The sequence below is a fragment of the Papio anubis genome, chromosome 1 (assembly GCF_008728515.1).
Source record: "Papio anubis isolate 15944 chromosome 1, Panubis1.0, whole genome shotgun sequence".
Classification (NCBI taxonomy): Eukaryota; Metazoa; Chordata; class Mammalia; order Primates; family Cercopithecidae; genus Papio; species Papio anubis.
Genome location: NC_044976.1, coordinates 30,965,422 through 30,986,097, shown reverse-complemented (window position 1 = coordinate 30,986,097; position 20,676 = coordinate 30,965,422). Strand labels below are relative to the sequence as shown.

The window sequence follows — 20,676 nt, the reverse complement described above, 5'->3', positions numbered from 1 at the left end:
CAGGAGATTGACACCATCCTGGCTAACACAATGAAACTCTGTGTCTACTAAAAACACACAAAAAATTAGCCGGGCATGGTGGCGGGCACCTGTAGTCCCAGCCACTCAGGAGGCTGAGGCAGGAGAATGGCGTGAACCTGGGAGGCGGAGCTTGCAGTGAGCCCAGATCATGCCACTGCACTCCAGTCTGGGCGACAGAGCGAGACTCCGTCTCTCTAAATAAATAAATAAATAAATAAATAAAGTAGTATTTTAGTTGAGAGGATAGGTCCGTCCCATTTTAGAAGCTACCAGGCAGTGCTCTGTTTGAATGTCCTAATGTAACTGGACTCAGGTTTGGCTGCCCAGACACTTGAAAGCCAGACACAAGGGACAAGGGTTGGTGGGAGGAAAAGCAGGTTTAATCAGGGAACCAACAAACTGAGAAGATGGTGAACTAGTGTACTAAAGTACTATCTTAAATTCTAAATTTTACCATAGTGTTTTTAAAGGGAGGCTTGGTATGGGAGGCATGCAGGAGTGGTGAGAATGCAGGGTCTGTGTGTCTTTGTTCTGATGGCTGTCTTGCATAATTGCCTGTCAGGAGGTATGGTTGGTGTTATCTTGACTTCAGACTGATGGTGATGGACTAATTGTTCCAGACTCCCTCTGAGCAGGAGGATTCTGCAGTCTGGGCTCCATGCCTAGTTTGTTTCAAGATTGGCTTCTGGAATCTCTTTCTTTTTTTCCAACTTTTATTTTAGATTCAAGGGTTGCATGTGCAGATTTGGGTAAATTACATGTGACAGGAGTTTGGTGTACAGACAATTTTGTCACCCAGGTAATCAGCACAATACCCAGTAGGTAGTTTTTGAATCCTCACCCTCCTCTCTGGAATTTCTTAAGCAAGAACATAATTACATAAGCATGCATTGCCAGAAGGGAGGGAAAGAAGAAGAAGAAAGTTGGTGATTAAAATATATTTTTAAAACTGAGATCCCTGGTTACACTAAGGTTAGGGAAGTAAATTAATGTGCTTTAGATTGCCCTAGGAAACTGAGGCCTAGGCCCAGGTTTACAGCTGTCCTCTCTTCCTTTCCTCTTCAGAGAGTACACACTCGATGTGTACAGACTCTCCTCCGTAGTCACACAGCACGATTCCAAGAAGGCTGGAGCTGAGGTGGTAAAGCAAGTGGAGCACCCTTTGCTGAGTGGCCTCTTGTACCCCGGACTGCAGGTACTTAAGTGGGATGGAATGGCCCGATGGCCTTTTCTGCTCTGGTTTGATGACAGGCATATCTCATTGCGCTTTGCTTTACTGCACTACACAGATAGTGTTTTTTTAACAAATTGAAGGTGTGTGGCAACCCTGTGTCCGGCAAGTCCACCAGCACCATTTTTCCAACAGCATGTGCTCACTTCATGTCTCTGTGCCACATTTTAGTAATTCTCACAATATTTCAAGCTTTTTCATTATTATCATATCTGCATGGTTATATGCGATCTGTGACCTTTGATGTTAATATTGTAATTGTTTTGGGGCACCACAAACTGTGCCCATATGAGACAACGAACTTAACAAATATTGTGTGTGTTCTGACTCCTCTACCATCCAGTCATTTTGCCACTCTCCTGGCCTCCTTATTTCCTGAAACAGGACAATATTGAAATAAGGCTAATCAATAACCCTACAATGGCCTCTAAGTGTTGAAGTGAAAGGGAGAGTCACACATCTCTCACTTTATTTATTTATTTATTTATTTATTTATTTATTTATTTATTTATTTTTGAGACAGAGTCTCGCTCTGTCACACAGGCTGGAGTACAGTGGCGCGATCTTGGCTCACTGCAACCTCCGCCTCCCGGGTTCAAGCAATTCTCTGCCTCAGCCTCCCGAGTAGCTGGGATTACAGGCGCCTGCCACCAGGCCCAGCTGATTTTTCTGTATTTTTAGTAGAGACGGGGTTTCGCCGTCTTAGCCAGGCTGGTCTTGAACTCCTGACCTTGTGATCTACCCACCTTGGCCTACCACAGTGCTGGGATTATAGGCTTGAGCTACCGCGCCCAGCCGCACATCGCTCACTTTAAATCTACACCTAGAAATGATTAAGCTTAGTGAGGAAGGAATGTTAAAAGCCGAGGCAGGCGGAAAGCTGGGCCTTTTGCACCAAATAGCCAAGTTGTGACTCCAAAGGGAAAATTCTTGAAGGAAATTCAAAGTGCTACTCCAGTGAACACCTGAAAAATAGGAAGTGAAACAGACATAATTTTCACTTATGCTGATATGGGGAAAATTGTAATAGTCTGGATGGAAGAGCAAACCAGCCACAATATTACCTTAAGCTAAAGCCTACTCCAGAGAAAGGTCTTAATTGTCTTCAGTTTTATGAAGGCTAAGAGAAGTGAGGAAGATGCACAAGAAAAGTTTGAAGCTAGCAGAGATTGGTTCATGATGTTTAAAGGGAAAAAAGCCATCTTCATAATGTCAAAGTGCAAGGTGAAGCGGCAAGCGCTGATGTAGAAGTTGCAGCAAGTTACCCGGAAGATCTAGATAAGATCATTGATGAAGGTGGCTACACTAAACAATGGATTTTCAAGGTAGATGAAATAGCCTTTTATCGGAAGAAGATGCCATCTAGGACTTTCGTAGCTAGAGAGAACTTGATTCCTGGCTTCAAATCTTCAAAGGACAGGTTGAATCTCTTGTTAGAAGCTAATGCAGCTGATGACTTGAAGTTGAAGCCAATACTCATTTACATTCCAAAAATCCTAGTGCCTTTAAGAATTAGGCTATATAGGCCAGGCATGGTAGCTCATGCCTATAATCCCAGCATTTTTGGAGGCCGAGGTGAGCAGATCACTTGAGGCCAGGAGTTCAAGACCAGCCTAGCCAACATGGTGAAACCCTGTCTCTACTAAAACTACAAAAAAAAAAAAAAGAAAAGAAAAAGAAAAATTAGGCCAGTCGTGGCGGCTCACACCTGTAACTCAGCACTTTGGGAGGCTGAGGCAGACAAATCACGAGGTCAGGAGTTCGAGACTAGCCTGGCTATCATAGTGAAACTGCGTCTTTACTAAAAATATAAAAATTAGCTGGGTGTGGTGGCACACACCTGTAGTCCCAGCTACTCGGGAGACTGAGGCAGGACAATTGCTTGAACCCGGGAGACAAAGGTCGCAGTGAGCTGTGATCGCGCCATTCACTCCAACCCGGGCAACAATGCAAGACTCCATCTCAAAAAAAAAAAATTAGCCAGGCATTGTGGCACGCGTCTGTAGTCCCAGCTATAGTCGGGAGGCTGAGGCAGGAGAATCACTTAAACCCGGGAGGCGGAGGTTGCAGTGAGCCGAGATCACACCACTGCACTCCAGCCTGGGTAACAGAGTGAGACTCCATCTCAAAAAAGAGTTATGCTAAGTCTACTCTGCCTGTGCTCTATAAATGGAACAACAAAGTCTAGATAGTAGCACATCTGTTAACAGTATGATTTACTAAGCATTTTAAGCCCACTTTTGAGACCTACTCCTCAGAAAGAAAGATTCTTTTCAAAACATTACTGCTCATTGACAGTGCACCTGGTCACCTAAGAGCTCTGATAGAGAGCTTCTGTAGAGCTTGAGATGTTCAGGAGTTGAACGTTATTTTCATGCCTGCTAACATAACATCCATTCTGTAGCCCATGGATCAAGGAGTGATTTCAACTTTCAAGTCCTACTATTTAAGAAATACGTTTCAAAAGGCTATAGCTGCCATAGATAATGATTCCTGTGATGGATCTGGGCAAAGTAAACTGAAAACCTCTGAAAAGGATCCAGCATTCTAGGTGTTATTAAGAATATCCGTGATTCGGCCGGGCGCAGTGGCTCACGCCTGTAATCCCAGCACTTTGGGAGGCCGAGGCGGGCGGATCCTAAGGTCAGGAGAGATCGAGACCATCCTGGCTAACCACCCCGGTGAAACCCGTCTCTACTAAAAATACAAAAAAATTAGCGAGGCCCGGTGGGCGGGCTCCTGTAGTCCCAGCTACTTGGGAGGCTGAGGCACGGGAATGGTGATGAACCAGTGGTAGACTTGCAGTGAGCAGTCCCGGCGCCACTGCACTCCAGCCTGGGCGACAGGAAAGCGAGACTCCGTCTCAAAAAAAAAAAAAAAAAGAATATCCGTGATTCATGGGAGGAAGTAAAAATAGTTTGGAAGAAGTGGATGGTAACTGTCATGGGCGACTTTGAGGGGTTCAAGACTTCAGTGAGAGAAGTCACTGTAGATGGAGTAGAAATAACAAGAGAACTACAATTAGGAGTGGAGCCTGAAGATGTGACTGAATTGCTGCAATCTCATGATAAATTTTGAACAGATGAGGAATTGCTTCTTATGGATGAGCAAAGAAAGTGGTTTCTTGAAATGGAAACTACTGGTGAGGATTCTGCGAACATTGTTGAAATGGCAACAAAGAATTTTGAATATTACATAAACTTAGTTGATAAAGCAGCAGCAGGGTTTGAGAGGATGGACTCCAGTATTGAAAGAAGTTCTATTGTGGACAGAACGCTATCAAACAGCATCACCTGCACCAGATAAAGCTTTCATGAAAGGGAGAGTCAATTAATGTGGCAAACTTCATTGTTGTCTTATTTTAAGGAATTGCCACAGCCACCGCAGCCTTCAGCAGCCACCCCCCTGATCAGCCAGCAGCCATCAGACATGGAGGCAAGACCTTCACCAGCAAGATTATGACTTGCTGAAGGCTCAGATGATGGTTAGCATTTTTGGCCATACCTTAACCAAATTAAAGTATGTACGTTTTTGTAGACATAACGCTATTACACACTTTAAATAGACTACAGTATAGTGTAACCACAACTTTTATATGCACTGGGAAACAAAAAAATCCAAGTGACTCACTTTATTGTGGCTGTCTGGAACTGAACCCAGAGTGTCTCTGAGGTATGCCTGTACTGTATACAAACCTCTCTCCTGGCACCAGTTAAATACATGCATTTGCTGTTCTTCTCCAACCTATAGGCCTTGCTGTGTGTCTCTCCTATTCCTCCCCTTCTTCCTGGGATACTCTTTTACTTCTTCCATTATAATTCCTTCGCTACCTGTCTGTCCTTTAAGACATTGTTCATCTCATACACCTTTATGTTAATCATAATCCTTTTTATCATAATCTTAATAAAGGAAATAAACTTCAGAGTGATATGTGAAAATAAATTTGAGCATGATCCTATTTTCTGTTAAACAAAACAAATACATGTTTTGTTTAAAAGAAGCATCCTTCTGTTTCCTTTGTGTGCATGTATATTTGTATGAGCAAGGAAAAGGATAGAAAAATACAAACCAGACCGGCGCAATGGCTCACGCCTGTAATCCCAGCACTTTGAGAGGCTGAGGCAGGCGGATCACGAGGTCAGGAGATCGAGACCATCCTGGCTAACACGGTGAAACCCCGTCTCTACTAAAAATACAAAAAATCAGCTGGGCGTGGTGGCAGGCGCCTGTAGTCCCAGCTACTCGGGAGGCTGAGGCAGGAGAATGGTGTGAACCCAGGAGGCAGAGCTTGCAGTGAGGCAAGATCACACTACTGCACTCCAGCCTGGGTGACAGATGCTGCGAGACTCCATCTCAAAAAAAAAAAAAAAAATACAAACCAAGCTGTTGATACTGGTTACCTTGTGAAGGCAAGATGAAAATATGGATAGACTTAACTTTTTCTTTGTATATCTGTATAATTTTCTTAAATTTTTTGTAGAGACAGGGTCTCACTATGTTGCCTAGGCTGGTCTTGAACTCCTGGCCTCAAGTGATCCTCCTGCCTTAGTCTCCCAAAGTGCTGAAATTGCAGGCATGAGCCAACACATCTAGCCCTCTATAATGTTTGATATGAGAAAATAAAAATTTCCCTTGTCACCTCAAAGAGACATTTTCCAAGGTTAAACCTGGAGCTGGGTGCAGTGGCTGGCGCCTGTAATCCCAACACTTTGGGAGGCCAAGACAGGCTGATCACTTGAGGTGGGGAGTTCAAGACCAGCCTGACCAATATGGTGAAACCCCATCTCTACCAAATAATACAAAAATTAGCCAGGTGTGGTGGCATGCCCCTGTAGTCCCAGCTACTTGTGAAACTGAGGTGGGAGAATTGCTTGAACCCAGGAGGTCAAGGTTGCAGTGAGCCGAGATCAAACCACTGCCCTCCAGCCTGGGTGACAGAGTGAGACCCTATCTAAAAAAAAAAAAAAAAAGAAAACCCGGAGACATGCTAGTTCTGCACTGTTGACTGGGTGCCATGGTTTATGCCTATAATCCCAAGTACTTGGGAGGCTGAGGAGGGGGGATCACTTGAGGCCAGGAGTTCAAGACCAGCCTAGGCAACATAGCAAGACTCCATCTCTCTCTTATTCTGTATGTGTGAGACTCCATCTCTTGAAAGAAAAGAAAAGAAAAAAAGAAAGAAAGAAAGCAGGGAGGGAGGGAAAAAGGAAAGAAAGAACTAGGTCTGTACTGTCTAATGTGGTAGCCTCTAGTCCTAGTCATATGTGGCTAGTGGCTATTAAAATTAAATAAAATGGAAATTTTTATTCTCTAGTCGCATTGGCTATATATCAAGTTCTTGGTTAGCTACTGTATTGGACAGCACAGACATATAACATATTCATCACTACAGAAGATTGTGTTGGATAATGCTGTTCTAGATTATTCCTGCTTGTTCAGCCTTTTCTTCCTCTTCCTTTCAGCCAGTCATGCACTAAATTTTATCAATTCTACTTTTTAAAAATGTCTTAAATTCATTCTTGCTCTGCGTCCTCATTGTCTTTTGTTCATCAATATTTCTCACTTAGACTTTCACAATAGCCTTTGAGCCATTCACTTTGTCTCCGACCCATGGGTCTCAAGTCTACCCTGCCCTGTTACTGTTGCCATCTTCCTACAGTGCTAGTCATATTTCTCCTCTCCTTAAAACCTTTCACTGGTTAAGATAACACTAGGCACCCTAGCATGACATTTAATGGTCCTTACCTACTTTTCTAACCTTATCAGTCACTGCTTCCCACCTTCCTTGAAGTTTGTACTTTTGCAGACTGAATCACTCAGAATTTCCCTAAACACTTCACACCTCTGTGCCTTCTCACATTCTGTTTCCTCTGCATGATGAAAAACATCTATATGTTCTTCAAAACCAAGCTTAGCCCACAGTCTGATATTAGGAAGCCCTCCCCACACCCATCTAACTAGATAGAGATAATTTCTTCTTTTATGTCAACACTGTTCCTTATATGAACATCTAGGTTAGCCCTTAGCACACTGAGTTGAAATGATCTGTTACATGTCTCTCCCCAGCAGGATAATTGGGCTTCTTGAAGGGAGAGTCTGGGTCTGATTTATCTCACCATCCACGGAGCTGGCAGCAGGCCTGGCATGTCATAAAGGACAGTCACTGTTTTATTTATTTATTTTATTTTATTTTTTGAGACAGGGTCTCCTTCTGTCTCCTAGGCTGGGATGCAGTGGCACAATCATGGCTCACTGCAGCCACAAGCTCTCTGGGCTTAGGTGATCCTCCTACCTCAGCCTCCTGAGTAGCTGGGACTGTAGATGCATGCCATCACACTTGGCTAATTTTTGTTTGTTTGTTTGTTTTTTGTTTTTGTAGAGACACCTGGGCTCAAGTGATCTTTCCACCTCAGCCTCCCAAAGTGCTGGGATTACAGACGTGAGCCATCGCACCCAGACAGTCACTATTTGCTAGTTCAGTCTTACCTTTTTCCCGAATTCTCACAGGACTTCTTTATGCTACTTATATGTCATTTGTCGTAGGCCACCTTATTCAGTAGGATGCTTTTGGCATGACTGCGGTTTATTTCCTTCTTCTCTCCCTCCCTGCAGGATTCTGCATATCCTGAGGGCAGAGACTACTCTTATTTTTTTATCCCATGACATCCACATGGAGTAATGTTCACCACAAGCACTCAGCAACTGTCTTTGCAGCTTTTGAGGCCAAGAGGGAGGCTGACTGCTGTTTTATTTTCTTCTTGGCTTTACCTTCTGAAAAATCTAGTAATTTCCTAAACTTTCTGATTTCTCAGACCTATATAGAAGAAATAAAGTAGATGTTTAGGCCGGACACAGTGGCTCTTGCCTGTCATCCCTGCACTTTGGGAGGCCAAGGCGGGTGGATCACCTGAGCTCAGGAGTTTAAGGCCAGCCTGGACGACATGGCAAAACCCCGTCTCTACTAAAAGTACAAAAAATTAGCCGGGTGTGGTGATGCATGCCTGTAATCCTAACTATTCAGGAGGCTAAGGCAGGAGACTCACTTGAACCTGGGAAACAGAGGTGGCAGTGAGCCGAGATCATGCCACAGCACTCCAGCCTGGGCAACAGAGTGAGATTCTATCTCAAAAAAATAAAGTAGATGTTTATGTTCATGTGTTTCTTTCCACAGGCTTTGGATGAAGAGTATTTAAAAGTAGATGCCCAATTTGGAGGCGTTGATCAGAGAAAGATTTTCACCTTTGCAGAGAAGGTGAGTGTCCGCTTTCCTGTCTTTTTTCACTTGCGCCTCAGCGGTATGCAACTATGTTTATTGAACTATGATGGTCAGTCCCACTAGTCATAGTGTATGGTAAATATTCTCCTTGTTTTGCAGTTGAGAAAACTGAGGATAGAAGAATAAGAAGTTGTCCAATATCACACAGTTAGTAACTGAGCAGGAATTATTAGTACCCAAATCTTTCAAACTCCAAAGCCCATGTGCGTGGTGACAACCAGGAAGCTGCTCCCGCACCTGTTGGATTTACTCCTTTCCTAATAGCCCAGTTTCCAAGGAGAGGCATTACCAGATGGAACTACTGTCCTTTCACAGAGCATTTGGTTCGCATTTCCCAGCATCTTTTTCTTTGTTTTGTCTTTTTTTTGAGACAAGTTCTCGATCTCTCGCCCAGGCCAGACTGCAGTGGTGTGGGCCTGGGCTCAAGCAGTTCTCCCACCTCAGCCTCCCAAGTAGCTGGGACCACAGGTGTATGCCACAACACTCGGCTAGTTTTAAAATTGCTTGCAGAGATGAGGCCTCCCTGTATTGCCCAGGCAGGTCTCAAACCCCTGGGTTCAAGCAGTCTTCCTGCCTTGGCCTCGCAAAGTGCTGGGATTATAGGTGAGATCCACTGTGCCTGGCTTAGTTTTTTGATATATTTAATGAATGCAGAAATGCTTACTCCCTTTCTCTCCCTCTCTCTCTCTCTCTCTCTCTCTCTCTATATATATATATATATATATATATAATAAATATATATATAGATAGATCAAAAAATATATATATATATATATTTTTTTTTTTTTTTTTGGAGGCAGAGTTTCACTCTTGTCACCCAGGCTGGAGGAGAGCAATGGCTTGATCTCGGCTCACTGCAATCTCCCTCTCCCAGGTTCAAGCGATTCTCCTGCCTCAGCCTCCTGAGTAGTTGGGATTACAGGCGCCTGCCACCATGCCTAGGTAATTTTTATATTTTTAAGTAGAGATGGGGTTTCACCGTGTTGGCCAGGCTGGTTTCGAACTTCTGACCTCAGGTGATCCACCCATCTCAGCCTCCCAAAGCACTGGGATTACAGGTGTGATCCACTGCACCCAGCCACAATATAAATTTTTTGAGGACCAGGTGCTGTGGCTCATGCCTGTAATCCCAGCACATTGGGAGGCTGAGGCAGGAGGATCATTTGAGCCTGGGAGTTTGAGACAAGGCTGGGCCACATAGCAAGACCCTGTCTCCACAATAAAATAAAAAATTAGCCAGGCACGCCCCTGTAGTCCCAGGTACTCAGGAAGCCGAGGCAAAATGATTGCTTGAGCCCAGGAGTTTAAGGCTGCAGTGAGCCATGATCACACCATCACACTCCAAACTGGGTGACAAAGCAAGACCTTGTCTCTGAAAAAAAAAAAAAGAATAAAATAAATACATTTTTTTGATTAATTGTTTTTATTTTTTTATTTTTTATTTTTTGAGACAGAGTCTCGCACTGTTCCCTGGCTGTAGTGCAGTGGCGCAGTCTCGGCTCACTGCAACCTCTGCCTCCCAGGTTCAAGCGACTCTTTGCCTAAGCCTCCCAAGTAGCTGGGATTACAGGCGCCCGCCACCACACCTGGCTAATTTTTTTGTATTTTTAGTAGACACAGGGTTTCACCATAGCTGGCCTGGCTGATCTCAACTCCTGACCTCAGATCCACCTGCCTCAGCTCTCGTACTGAGATTACAAGTATGTGGTCAATGGCCTGCTTATATTTCATTTTATCTGCACAATTAACTTTTTTTTTTTTTTTTTTTTTGAGACGGAGTTCTCATTTGTCGCCCAGGCTGGAGTGCTGTGGCCGATCTCACCACTGCAGCTCAGCCCCGGGTTCCGCCTCTAGCCTCCCTAGTAGCTGGGACTACAGGCTACCACTGGCTCAAGCACTTTTTGTATTTTTAGTAGACGGGTTTCACTGCATAGCCAGCATGGTCTCGATCTCCTGACCTCATGATCCGCCCATCTCGGCCTCCCAAAGTGCTGGGATTACAGGCTTGAGCCACCGCGCCCGGCCACAATTAACTTTTTAGTTGGACCTTCTTTTATTATTACAGCAGGCATTTGGCCCATACCTTGTTTTTGTATGACTTACGAGCTAAGAATGGTTTTTACATTGTTTAAGGATTGTGGAAAAAGATGATGAATATGCAGTAGAGAGCATATGTGGACCAGAAAGCCTAAAGTCTTTTTTTTTTTCTTTTTCTTTTTTTTTTTTTTTTTTTTGAGAAGGAGTCTCACTTTGTCGCCCATGCTGGAGTGCAGTGGCATGATCTTGGCTCACTGCAACCTCTGCCACCTGGGTTCAAGCGATTCTCCTGCCTCAGCCTCCCAAGCAGCTGGGACTACAGGCATACGCCACCACACCCCGCTAATTTTTGTATTTTTAGTAGAGAAAGGGTTTTACCATGTTGGCCAGGGTGGTCTTGATCTCTTGACCTCATGATCCACCTGCCCTAGCATCCCAAAATGCTAGGATTACAGGCATGAGCCACCATGCCCAGCCCCTAAAATCTTTAACAACTATCCCTTTCTAAAACAGTGTGCCCATTCCTGCCCTAGAGATTATAACATGTAGCCTTGCAACTTATTACAGTTTAAGTTAGATATTTTTACCACTGCCCAATAATGCAAGAAACATTTTTACTACATTTTTGCTCCAACAACAGTTGGAGTAAAACTCTTTTTTGTTTGTTTGTTTGTTTTCGTTTTTTGAGACAGAGTCTTGCTCTGTTGCCCAGAGTAGAGTGCAGTAGTGCGATCTTGGCTCACTGCAGCTCCACCTCCTGGGTTCAAGCCATTCTCCTGCCTCAGCCTCCCAAGTAGCTGGGACTACAGGCTAATTTTTTGCATTTTTAGTAGAGATGGGGTTACACCGTGTTAGCCAGGGTGGTCTCGATCTCCTGACCTTGTGATCTTTCCACCTTGGCCTCCCAAAGTGCTGAGATTACAGGTGTGAGCCACCGTGCCCAGCAAAACTCTTTTTTTTTTTTTTTTTTTTTGAGACACAGTCTTGCTCTGTCACCAGGCTGGAGTACAGTGATGTGATCTTGACTCACTGCAACCTCTGCTTCCTGGGTTCAAGCCATTCTCCTGCCTCAGCCTCCTGAGTAGCTGGGATTACAGGCTCCCACCACCATGCCCAGCTAATTTTTGTATTTTTCGTAGAGACGGGGTTTCACCATATTGGCCAGGATGGTCTTGATCCCCTGACCTCGTGATCCGCCCGCCTCAGCCTCCCAGAGTGCTGGGATTACAGGCATGAGTCACCGCGCCCGGCCTCAAAACTCATTTTTTACATAAATTTTAAATCCTTGGCTGGGTGCAGTGGGTCACCCCTGTAATCCCAGCACTTTGGGAGGCCAAGACAGGCAGATCACCTGAGGTCAGAAGTTTGAGACCAGCCTGGCCAACATCATGAAACCCCATTGCTAGTAAAAATACAAAAATTAGCCGGACACGATGGTGTGCACCTATAATCCCAGCTCTTCAAGAGGCTGACACAGGAGAATTCTTGGAGCCTGGCAAGCAGAGGTCGCAGTAAGCCAAGATCGCACCATTGCACTCTAGGCTGGGCAACAGAAAGAGACTTTATCTCAAAAATAAAATAAAATAAATCTTAAAGACATTATTACAATTTTTTTTTTTTTTTTCTGAGACTGAGACTCCATTGCCCAGGCTGAAGTGCAATGGCGTGATCTCGGCTCACTGCAACATCAGCCTGCCTGTCATGGGATTCTCATGCCTTAGCCTACTGAGTAGCTGGGATTACAGGTGCCCGCCACCACGCCCGGCTAATTTTTGTATTTTTAGTAGAGACGGGCTTTCACCATGTTGGCCAGGCTGGTCTTGAACTCCTGACCTCAAGCGATCCGCCCACCTTGTCCTCCCAAAGTGCTGGGATTACAGGCGTGAGCCACTGCACCCAGCCTATAATTGTTTTTTTTTTTTTTTTGAGACGGAGTCTCGCTCTGTCGCCCAGGCTGGAGTGCAGTGGCCGGATCTCAGCTCATTGCAAGCTCCACCTCCCAGGTTCACGCCATTCTCCTGCCTCAGCTTCCTGAGTAGCTGGGACTACAGGCGCCTGCCACCACGCCCAGCTAGTTTTTTGTATTTTTTAGTAGAGACGAGGTTTCACTGTGTTAGCCAGGATGGTCTCGATCTCCTGACCTCGTGATCCGCCTGTCTCGGCCTCCCAAAGTGCTGGGATTACAGGCTTGAGCCACCGCGCCCAGCCCTATAATTGTTTTTTAAGTCACTTTTCATCTATATCTACCTCTACTTCCCCTTTCTGATACTCTTGATTCTTGCCTGCAGTTCTTTGCTTCTGTGTGAGTTCATTTTCCTTCAACCTAAAGAGCCCCCACTTAGTATTTTGTGTTTGTAGTGCAGTTCTTTCAGTAATGAGTTCTTTCAGCTTTCTTTTATCTGAAAACATCTATTTCTTTCACTGGGTATGAAATTTGAAGTTTGGAATTATTTTTCTTTTGGCACCTTTAAAGAATCATTGCATTGGCTTCTGACTTCCATAGTTTCCACTGAAAAGTCACCTGTAAGTATTATTGTTTCTCCTTTACAGATAATATGTTTTTTCTCTGACTGCTTTTAAGATTTTTTGTTGTTTCTGATTTTCAGCAATTTGACTGTGATGTTTTTGTTACTGTTTTCTTTGAGACAGGGTCTTGCTTGCATTGCCCAGGCTAGAGTGATTGATCTTGGCTCACTGCAGCCTCCATTTCCTGGGCGCAGGTGATCCTGCCACCTCAGCCTCCCAAGTAGCTGGGACTATGGATGTGCGCCACCACACCTGGCTAATTTTTGTATTTTTTTACGGAGATGGAGTTTCACCATGTTGGCCAGGCTAGTCTCATACTCCTGAGCTCAAACGATTTGCCTGCCTTGGCCTCCCAAATTGCTAGAATTACAGGTGTGAACCGCTGTGCCTGACCAGCAATGATGTTTTCAGCTATAGTTTTCTTTGTATTTGTCCTGCTTAGATTTTGCTGAGCTTCTTGAACCAGTGGATTTGTTTTCATCAAATTTGGGTAATTGTCTGCCATGATTTCCTCAAATACTGCTTCTCTCTTTTTCTCTTTCTCCTCTAGGGACTTTATAAAACTCATGTTTCATATTCTGTTCTGTTGTTTTCCTTTCTTTGTTCCCTCTGTGCTTTAGTTTGGATCTGTTCTATTGAACTTTCTTCAAGTTTATCAATCCTGTCTTCTGTTAAATCCAGTATTAAATTGTGACATTTTAGAACTTCCATTTGATTCTTGTTGTAGATTCCAATTATCTTTTACAGTTCTCTTTCATCCATTTTTGTCTGTCTTTTCTTATTTCCTTTTTGGTTTGTTTTTCCTGCCTATTCTGCCTAGGTACTCTTATTTTCTTTAACATACCAATCACAGTTATTTTGGCATCATGGCCTGTTTACTGCAATATCTGGATTGTTTCTGAATCTGTTTCTATTGACTATTTTCTCTTGACTGTCAACCACCTTTCTCTGCTTCCCATTTCTAGTATATATATATATATATATATATATATATATATATTTTTTTTTTTTTTGTATCAAAGGGATTATAGATGCATTGTAGACCCTCTGGATTATGTTTATAGGATGCTATGTTTTCTGTAGATTGCTAAATTACTGACTTATCACCTGGGTTCTGTCAGGGGTTGGTTTTAGGCTTTGTTAGAACACATCTACTTCAGCTTGGCCTTTACTCCTGTGGTGTGGTCCTTGTTCCTAGAGCATGGCCTTTCTAGAGACTCAAACTGAAATATCAGGGTGTTCAGAAAGCCCTCTCTACTTTGATTGGACCTAAACTTTCATCTCTGTCTCCCCAATACTGTGCAGCCTCCAAAATCTTTGCTGAGGTCTCCAGCCTCCCAGAGCCTGTTCTCTGCCAGACTTCCTGGTATCTCACTATGTGCATACACAGTTATGAGTCAGCCAAGAAGTCAGTGGGGAATTTTGACATAGGCTGAGGAACCCATCCCAATCCCTAGCCTCCTGCAGCCCTGAACTCCAATAGCCGTTTCCCCTGCTTAGTCTCTTACTGTCTGCTTGGTCTCTTTTTCTCAGCACCTGGTTCGCAAAAAAATACCCTCAGTGAGAAAGCCAAGGCGAGTGTGTAGTCACCTTACTTCCCTTCGCTCAAGATTTGCTGCCCTGTTGGGTTTTTTTGTTTTGTTTTTTGTTTTTGTTTTTTGAGGTGGAGTCTCGCTCTTGTTGTCCAGGCTGCAGTGCAGTGGCACGATCTCGGCTCACTGCAACCTCTGCCTCCTGGGTTCAAGCAATCCTACTGCCTCAGCCTCCCGAGTAGCTGGGATTAATTACAGGTGCCTGCCACCACACTTGGCTAATTTTTGTATTCTTAGTAGAGATGGGGTTTCACCATGTTGGCCAGGCTCATCTCGAACTCCTAACCTTAGGTGATCCACCCACCTCAGCCTCCCAAAGTGCTGGGATTACAGGTGTGAGCCACCGCGCCCAGCTTACCCTGTTGTTTTATGTATTTCCATCTTTTATTGTTGTTTACGGTGACGTAAATCCAATAGCCTCACAATGTAATACGATAGAAAAGCAGTAGGGAAAAAAACTTTGCTTGAATTACAATCACTGTCAAAAACTAAATCTTTATATTTGGTATAAAAAGATTGGAAGCAATATAACAGCTACTCAGTTGCTGGCCAAGTTAGATGAGATCAGGGCACTGAGGAGGAACTTAGACTAATACCTGCTTTTATGTGTTTCTCTAATCTCTCAGTACCTCCCTGCACTTGGCTATTCAAAACGGGTCCATCTGATGAATCCTATGGTTCCAGGATTAACAGGCAGCAAAATGAGCTCTTCAGAAGAGGTAAGTTGTCAGCTGAGACTTGAACTTAGAAATCTTCAGCCTCAGTGGACAGATGGAGGACTGAAAAGAACAGTGACCTGGCTAACTAGAATTCTCCAATATTTGAGTTAGAAGGTGCCTTACACCATTCAATTCTTTCAGTGGTTCTTTAGTATCAAAGGATCCAGAGCAGTCCTGATGAGATCTAATCATAACTTAATGGTTTTTGCTGCTGATAAAAAATATATATAAGCAAAAGTAATGTCTTTGTTCATAGAACTGTGATAAAATTCAGCCTTATTAATGAGAGCACTATGGTTGCCTTTCACTAATTAGCATTTTGATTCCTAGGGTAATACTTGATATCACTAATATTATGATATCTTTTGATATTTAAGAGTCCCTCTTGAGCTCATGTACTTGAGGGAAAGTTCACTTTGATTCTGATCATTAGAGCGTGGAAATCCAAAGATGTGAAAGGTTGAGTTCTGGGTTCCCAAACATGGCTTATCTTCAGAATCATCTAGGGAATTAAAAACAAAAAAAACAAAAAAAAGTGTTGATTAGACCTTGTCCACAGAGATTCTGATAAAGTAGTTCTGAGAGGAACTCAGGAATCTGTATTTCCTTCCTTTCTTTCTCCCTCCCTCCTTTTTTTTTTTTTTTTTTTCCTTTTTCTGAGATAGTTTCACTGTGTTACCCAGGCTGGAGTGCAGTGGTGCGATCTCAGCTTACTGCAACCTCCGCCTCCTGGGTTCAAGCAATTCTCCTGCCTCAGCCTCCTGAGTAGCTTGGGACTACAGGTGCCTACCAACACGCTTAGCTAATTTTTGTATTTTTTAGTAGAGACGGAGTTTCGCCGTGTTGGCCAGGCTGGTCTCAAACTCCTAACCTCAAGTGATCTGCCCTCCTCGGCCTCCCAAAGTGCTGGGATTATGGGTGTGACTCACCGTGCCTGACCAGGAATCTGTATTTTCTTTGAAGTCCTACTAGGTGATTCTGGTTTAAGTCACATCTGGACACTCATCTAGTTCTTTAAATATGACATCTCAAACTTTGATCAGACATTGGTGATTATATGCATGTATACTGTTGTATTTTTTTGTTTTTGTTGTTGTTTTCCAACCTCACCCCATTACCATTTTGTTTTCTTTTTTTTTTTTTAGATGGAGTCTTGCTCTGTCGCCCAGGCTGGAGTGCAGTGGCATGATCTCAGCTCACTGCAGCCTCTGTCTCCTGGGTTCAAGCAATTCTCCTGCCTCAGCCTCCTGAGTAGCTGGGATTACAGGCACGTGCCACCACGCCTGGCTAATTTTTGTGTTTTTAGTAGAGAAGGGGTTTCACCATCTTGGCCAGGCTGGTCTTGAACTCCTAACCTCGTGATCCACCCTCCTCGGCCTCCCAAAGTGCTGGGATTCCAGGTGTGAGCCACTGCGTCTGACCTCCCTGTTACCATATTTTTAAAGAATATACTCATTCCCTTTTCTCTCACATTAAAATGCTCCTTATGTCACTTATTACTCTGACAAATATCATATCACTCATCCTGTTTGGTGACATTTGCTGTTTCTTCACCCTGGTAATCAGGCCTAGCAATAGTTCCCAAATCAGAATCACTTGGAGAAGTTTATATATATATGTGTTTCACCATGTTGGACAGGCTGGTTTCAAACTCCTGACCTCAGGTGATCCGTCTGCCTTGGCTTCCCAAGGTGCTGGGATTACAGGCGTGAGCCACTGCGCCGGCCTTTTTTTAAAATTATATATATATAATATATGATATATACAATATATATAATATATATTAAAGTAAATATATATTATATAATAAATATATATTAATAATAAACCCAGCCAAAAAGTTTTTTTAAATACAAATTTAAGCCGGGACTGGTGGCTCACGCCTGTAATCGCAGCACTTTGGGAGGCCGAGGCAGACGGATCACGAGGTCAGGAGATCAAGACAATCCTGGCTAACACAGTGAAACCCCATCTCTACTAAAAATACAAAAAATTAGCCGGGCGTGGTGGCGGGCGCCTGTAGTCCCAGCTACTCCAGAGGCCGAGGCAGGAGAATGGCGTGAACCCAGGAGGTGGAGCTTGCAGTGAACCGAGATGGCGCCACTACACTCCAGCCTGAGCGACAGAGCGAGACTCCATCTCAAGAAAAAAATAAAATAAAATAAAATAAATAGAATAGAATAAACAAATTTAAAAAAAAAAGACCGGCGTGGTGGCTTATGCCTGTAATCCCAGCACCTTGGGAGGCCAAGGCAGACGAATCACCTGAGGTCAGGAGTTCGAGACCAACCTGTCCAACATGGTGAAACCCCATTTCTAATAAAAGTACAAAAATTAGCCAGGCGTGGTGGCAGGTGCCTGTAATCCCAGCTACTCGGGAGGCTTAGGCAGGATAACTGCTTGAACCCAGGAGGCGGAGATTGCAGTGAGCCGAGATCATGCCATTGCACTCCAGCCTGGGCAACAAGAGCGAGACTCCCTCTCAAAAAAAAAACAGGCCAGGGACAGTGGCTCACACCTGTAATCCCAGTACTTTGTGAGGCCAAGGCAGGTGGATCACCTGAGGTCAGGGGTTCCAGACCAGCCTGGCCAACATGGTGAAACCCCTTCTCTACTAAAAATGCAAAATTCAGCTGGGTGTGGTGGCATGCACCTGTAATCCCAGCTACTCAGGAGGCTGGGCAGGAGAATCACTTGAACCCAGGAGGCAGAGGTTGCACTGAGTCAAGATTGTGTCACTGCACTCCAGCCTAGGCCACAGAGTGAGACTCCATCTCAAAAAAAAAAAAAAAAAAAAAGATTGCCTGGCCCAATCCCAAGAGATTTTGACTCATTAGGTTTGGGTGGAACCCAGTAAAAGGTGATTCATATACTGTCACATGTGAGCTAGAATTTGGTAACCACTGAACTCAAATGACCATGAACTCACTCTTTCCAAATAAGAAACAAAGCCTATTACCTAAAAAGGAAAAATGACTGTAGATAATATATAATACCTAGTGTGGCTGATTGCTGTGAACCAGTAGCCTCACACATTGTTGACAGCAATGTTGATTAGGATACCTTTCAAAAACCAATTTTGAACCTAGCAATTTTGGGCAGCTTAATGAAATGATTCTAGAGAAGGCAAAAAAACTCTGCAAAGATGTCCAATGTAGCATTATATGTAATTTGTAAAAATTAGCATAGAATCTAAGAGTTTGGAGTTTGTTAAATTATGTTTCCACTAATTATTGGGAATATAATACAGCATAAAAACTGTAAGTAGGCCATACATTGTGGTTCACACCTGTAATCCTAGCATTTTGGGAAGCCAAAGTAGGCAGCTAACTCAAGTCCAGGGGTTCAAGACCAGCCTTGGCAACATGATAAAACCCCATCACTACAAAAAATTTTAACAGGTAGGCATGGTGGCATGCACCAATAGTCCCAGCTACATGGGAGGCTGAGGTAGGAGGACTACTTGAGCCTGGGAGGCAAAGGTTGCAGTGGGCCATGATCATGCCACCACACTCCAGCCTGGGTGGCAAAGCAAGTGAGATCCTATCAATCCCAACACTTTGGGAAGCTGAGGCAGGCCAGGAGTTTGAGACTGTCCTGGGCAACACAGTGAGACCCCATTTTAACAAAAATAAAAATTTGCTAGGCATGCCAGGCGCAGTGGCTCACGCCTGTAATCCCAGCACTTTGGGAGACCAAGGCAGGTGGATCACCTAAGGTCGAGAGTTCGACACCAGCCTGACCAACATGGAGAAACTCCGTCTCTACTAAAAATACAAAATTAGCCGGGCATGGTGGTGCATGCCTGTAATCCCAGCTACTTGGGAGGCTGAGGCAGGAGAACCGCTTGAACCCGGGAGGCGGAGGTTGCGGTGAGCAGAGATCACGCCATTGCACTCCAGCCTGGACAACAAAAGCAAAACTCTGTCTCAAAAAAAATTAGCCAGGTATGGTTGTGTACACCTGTAGTCCTAGCTCCTCATGAGGCTGAGGTCAGAGGATCACTTAATGGCAGGAGTTTGAGGTTACAGTGGACTATAATTGCACCACTGTACTCCATCCTGAGCAACAGAGCGAGACCATCTCAAAAGAAAAAAAAATTATAAGGAAGGACCAGGTAGCCACTCAGAAATACTTAAAAGATAGACATTTATTCTCCAACTACAAATTCATAACAATTTTGTGTGCTATAAACAGCCTGAGAAGAACACAAAAAATAAAATAGTTTAATTTGTTAGATGGCAGGATTTTGAGTGGTTTTTCACTCTGTCGCCCAGGCTGGAGTGTAGTGGCATGATCATGCCTTGCAGTTTCAACCTCCTGGGCTCAAGTGATCCTCCTGCCTCAGCCTCCCGAGTAGCTGGGACCACAGGTGCATACTACCACACCCAGCTATTCTTTTGTTTTCAGTAGAGATGAGGTCTTACTGTGTTGCCCATGCTGGTCTTGAACTCCTGGGCTCAAGCAACCCTCCAGCCTCCCAAAGTAGTAAGACTACAGGCGTGAGCCACTGTGCCCAGCCTAATGTTAAAATATTTTTATTGCCGGGGCATGGTGGCTCACGCCTGTAATCCCAGCACTTTGAGAGACCAAGGCAGGCGGATCACTAGGTCAGGAGATCGAGACCATCCTGGCTACCACCGTGAAACCCCATCTCTACTAAAAATGCAAAAACAAAATTAGCTGAGTGTGGTGATGGGCGCCTGTAGTCCCAGCTATTCAGGAGGATGAGGCAGGAGAATGGCGTGAACCCAGGAGGCGGAGCTTGCAGTGAGCAAAGATCACACCACTGCACTCCAGCCTGGGCGACAGAGTGAGACTCCGTCTCAAAAATATGTATATATATATTTTTTTATTTATTTTTACCATGTCCACAGGAAAATATCTGCAAGCACCTAATGTTAAAATCTTTGTAAAAAAATTTTTTTTAGCTAGGCACAGTGGCTCACACCCTTAATCCCATCACTTTGGGAGGCCAAGGCAGGAGAATTGCTTGAGCCCAGAAATTTGAGACCCGCCTGGGCCACATGATGAAACCCTGTCTCTACAAAAAATAGAAGAATTAACTGAGCATGGTGACACATTCCTGTAGTCCCAGCTTTCCAGGACGCTGAGATGGGAGAATCTCTTGAGCCCAGGAGGTTGAGGCTGCGGTGAGTCAGGATTGTGCCACTGCACTCCAGCCTGGGCGACAGAGAAGAAAAAACAAAATTTAGCTCATATCAGTTGAGCATATTCTCATTTTAAACCACAAGAGGTCCTTTTCCCTTCCAT

At 44.1% G+C, this 20,676-nt stretch overlaps 1 protein-coding gene across 3 annotated transcripts in view; it reads left to right on the top strand.

Moving 5' to 3' along the window:
* YARS1 (tyrosyl-tRNA synthetase 1) overlaps positions 1–20,676 on the top strand; it is a 44,446-nt gene that overhangs the window by 12,086 nt on the left and 11,684 nt on the right. For all 3 annotated transcript variants that reach the window (XM_003891525.4, XM_009204163.3, XM_009204169.3), the window contains exons 4-6: positions 1,087–1,216; positions 8,424–8,504; positions 15,310–15,402. In XM_003891525.4, the coding sequence (XP_003891574.1) occupies positions 1,087–1,216; positions 8,424–8,504; positions 15,310–15,402 (304 nt within the window). The remainder of the gene's footprint in view (positions 1–1,086; positions 1,217–8,423; positions 8,505–15,309; positions 15,403–20,676) is intronic.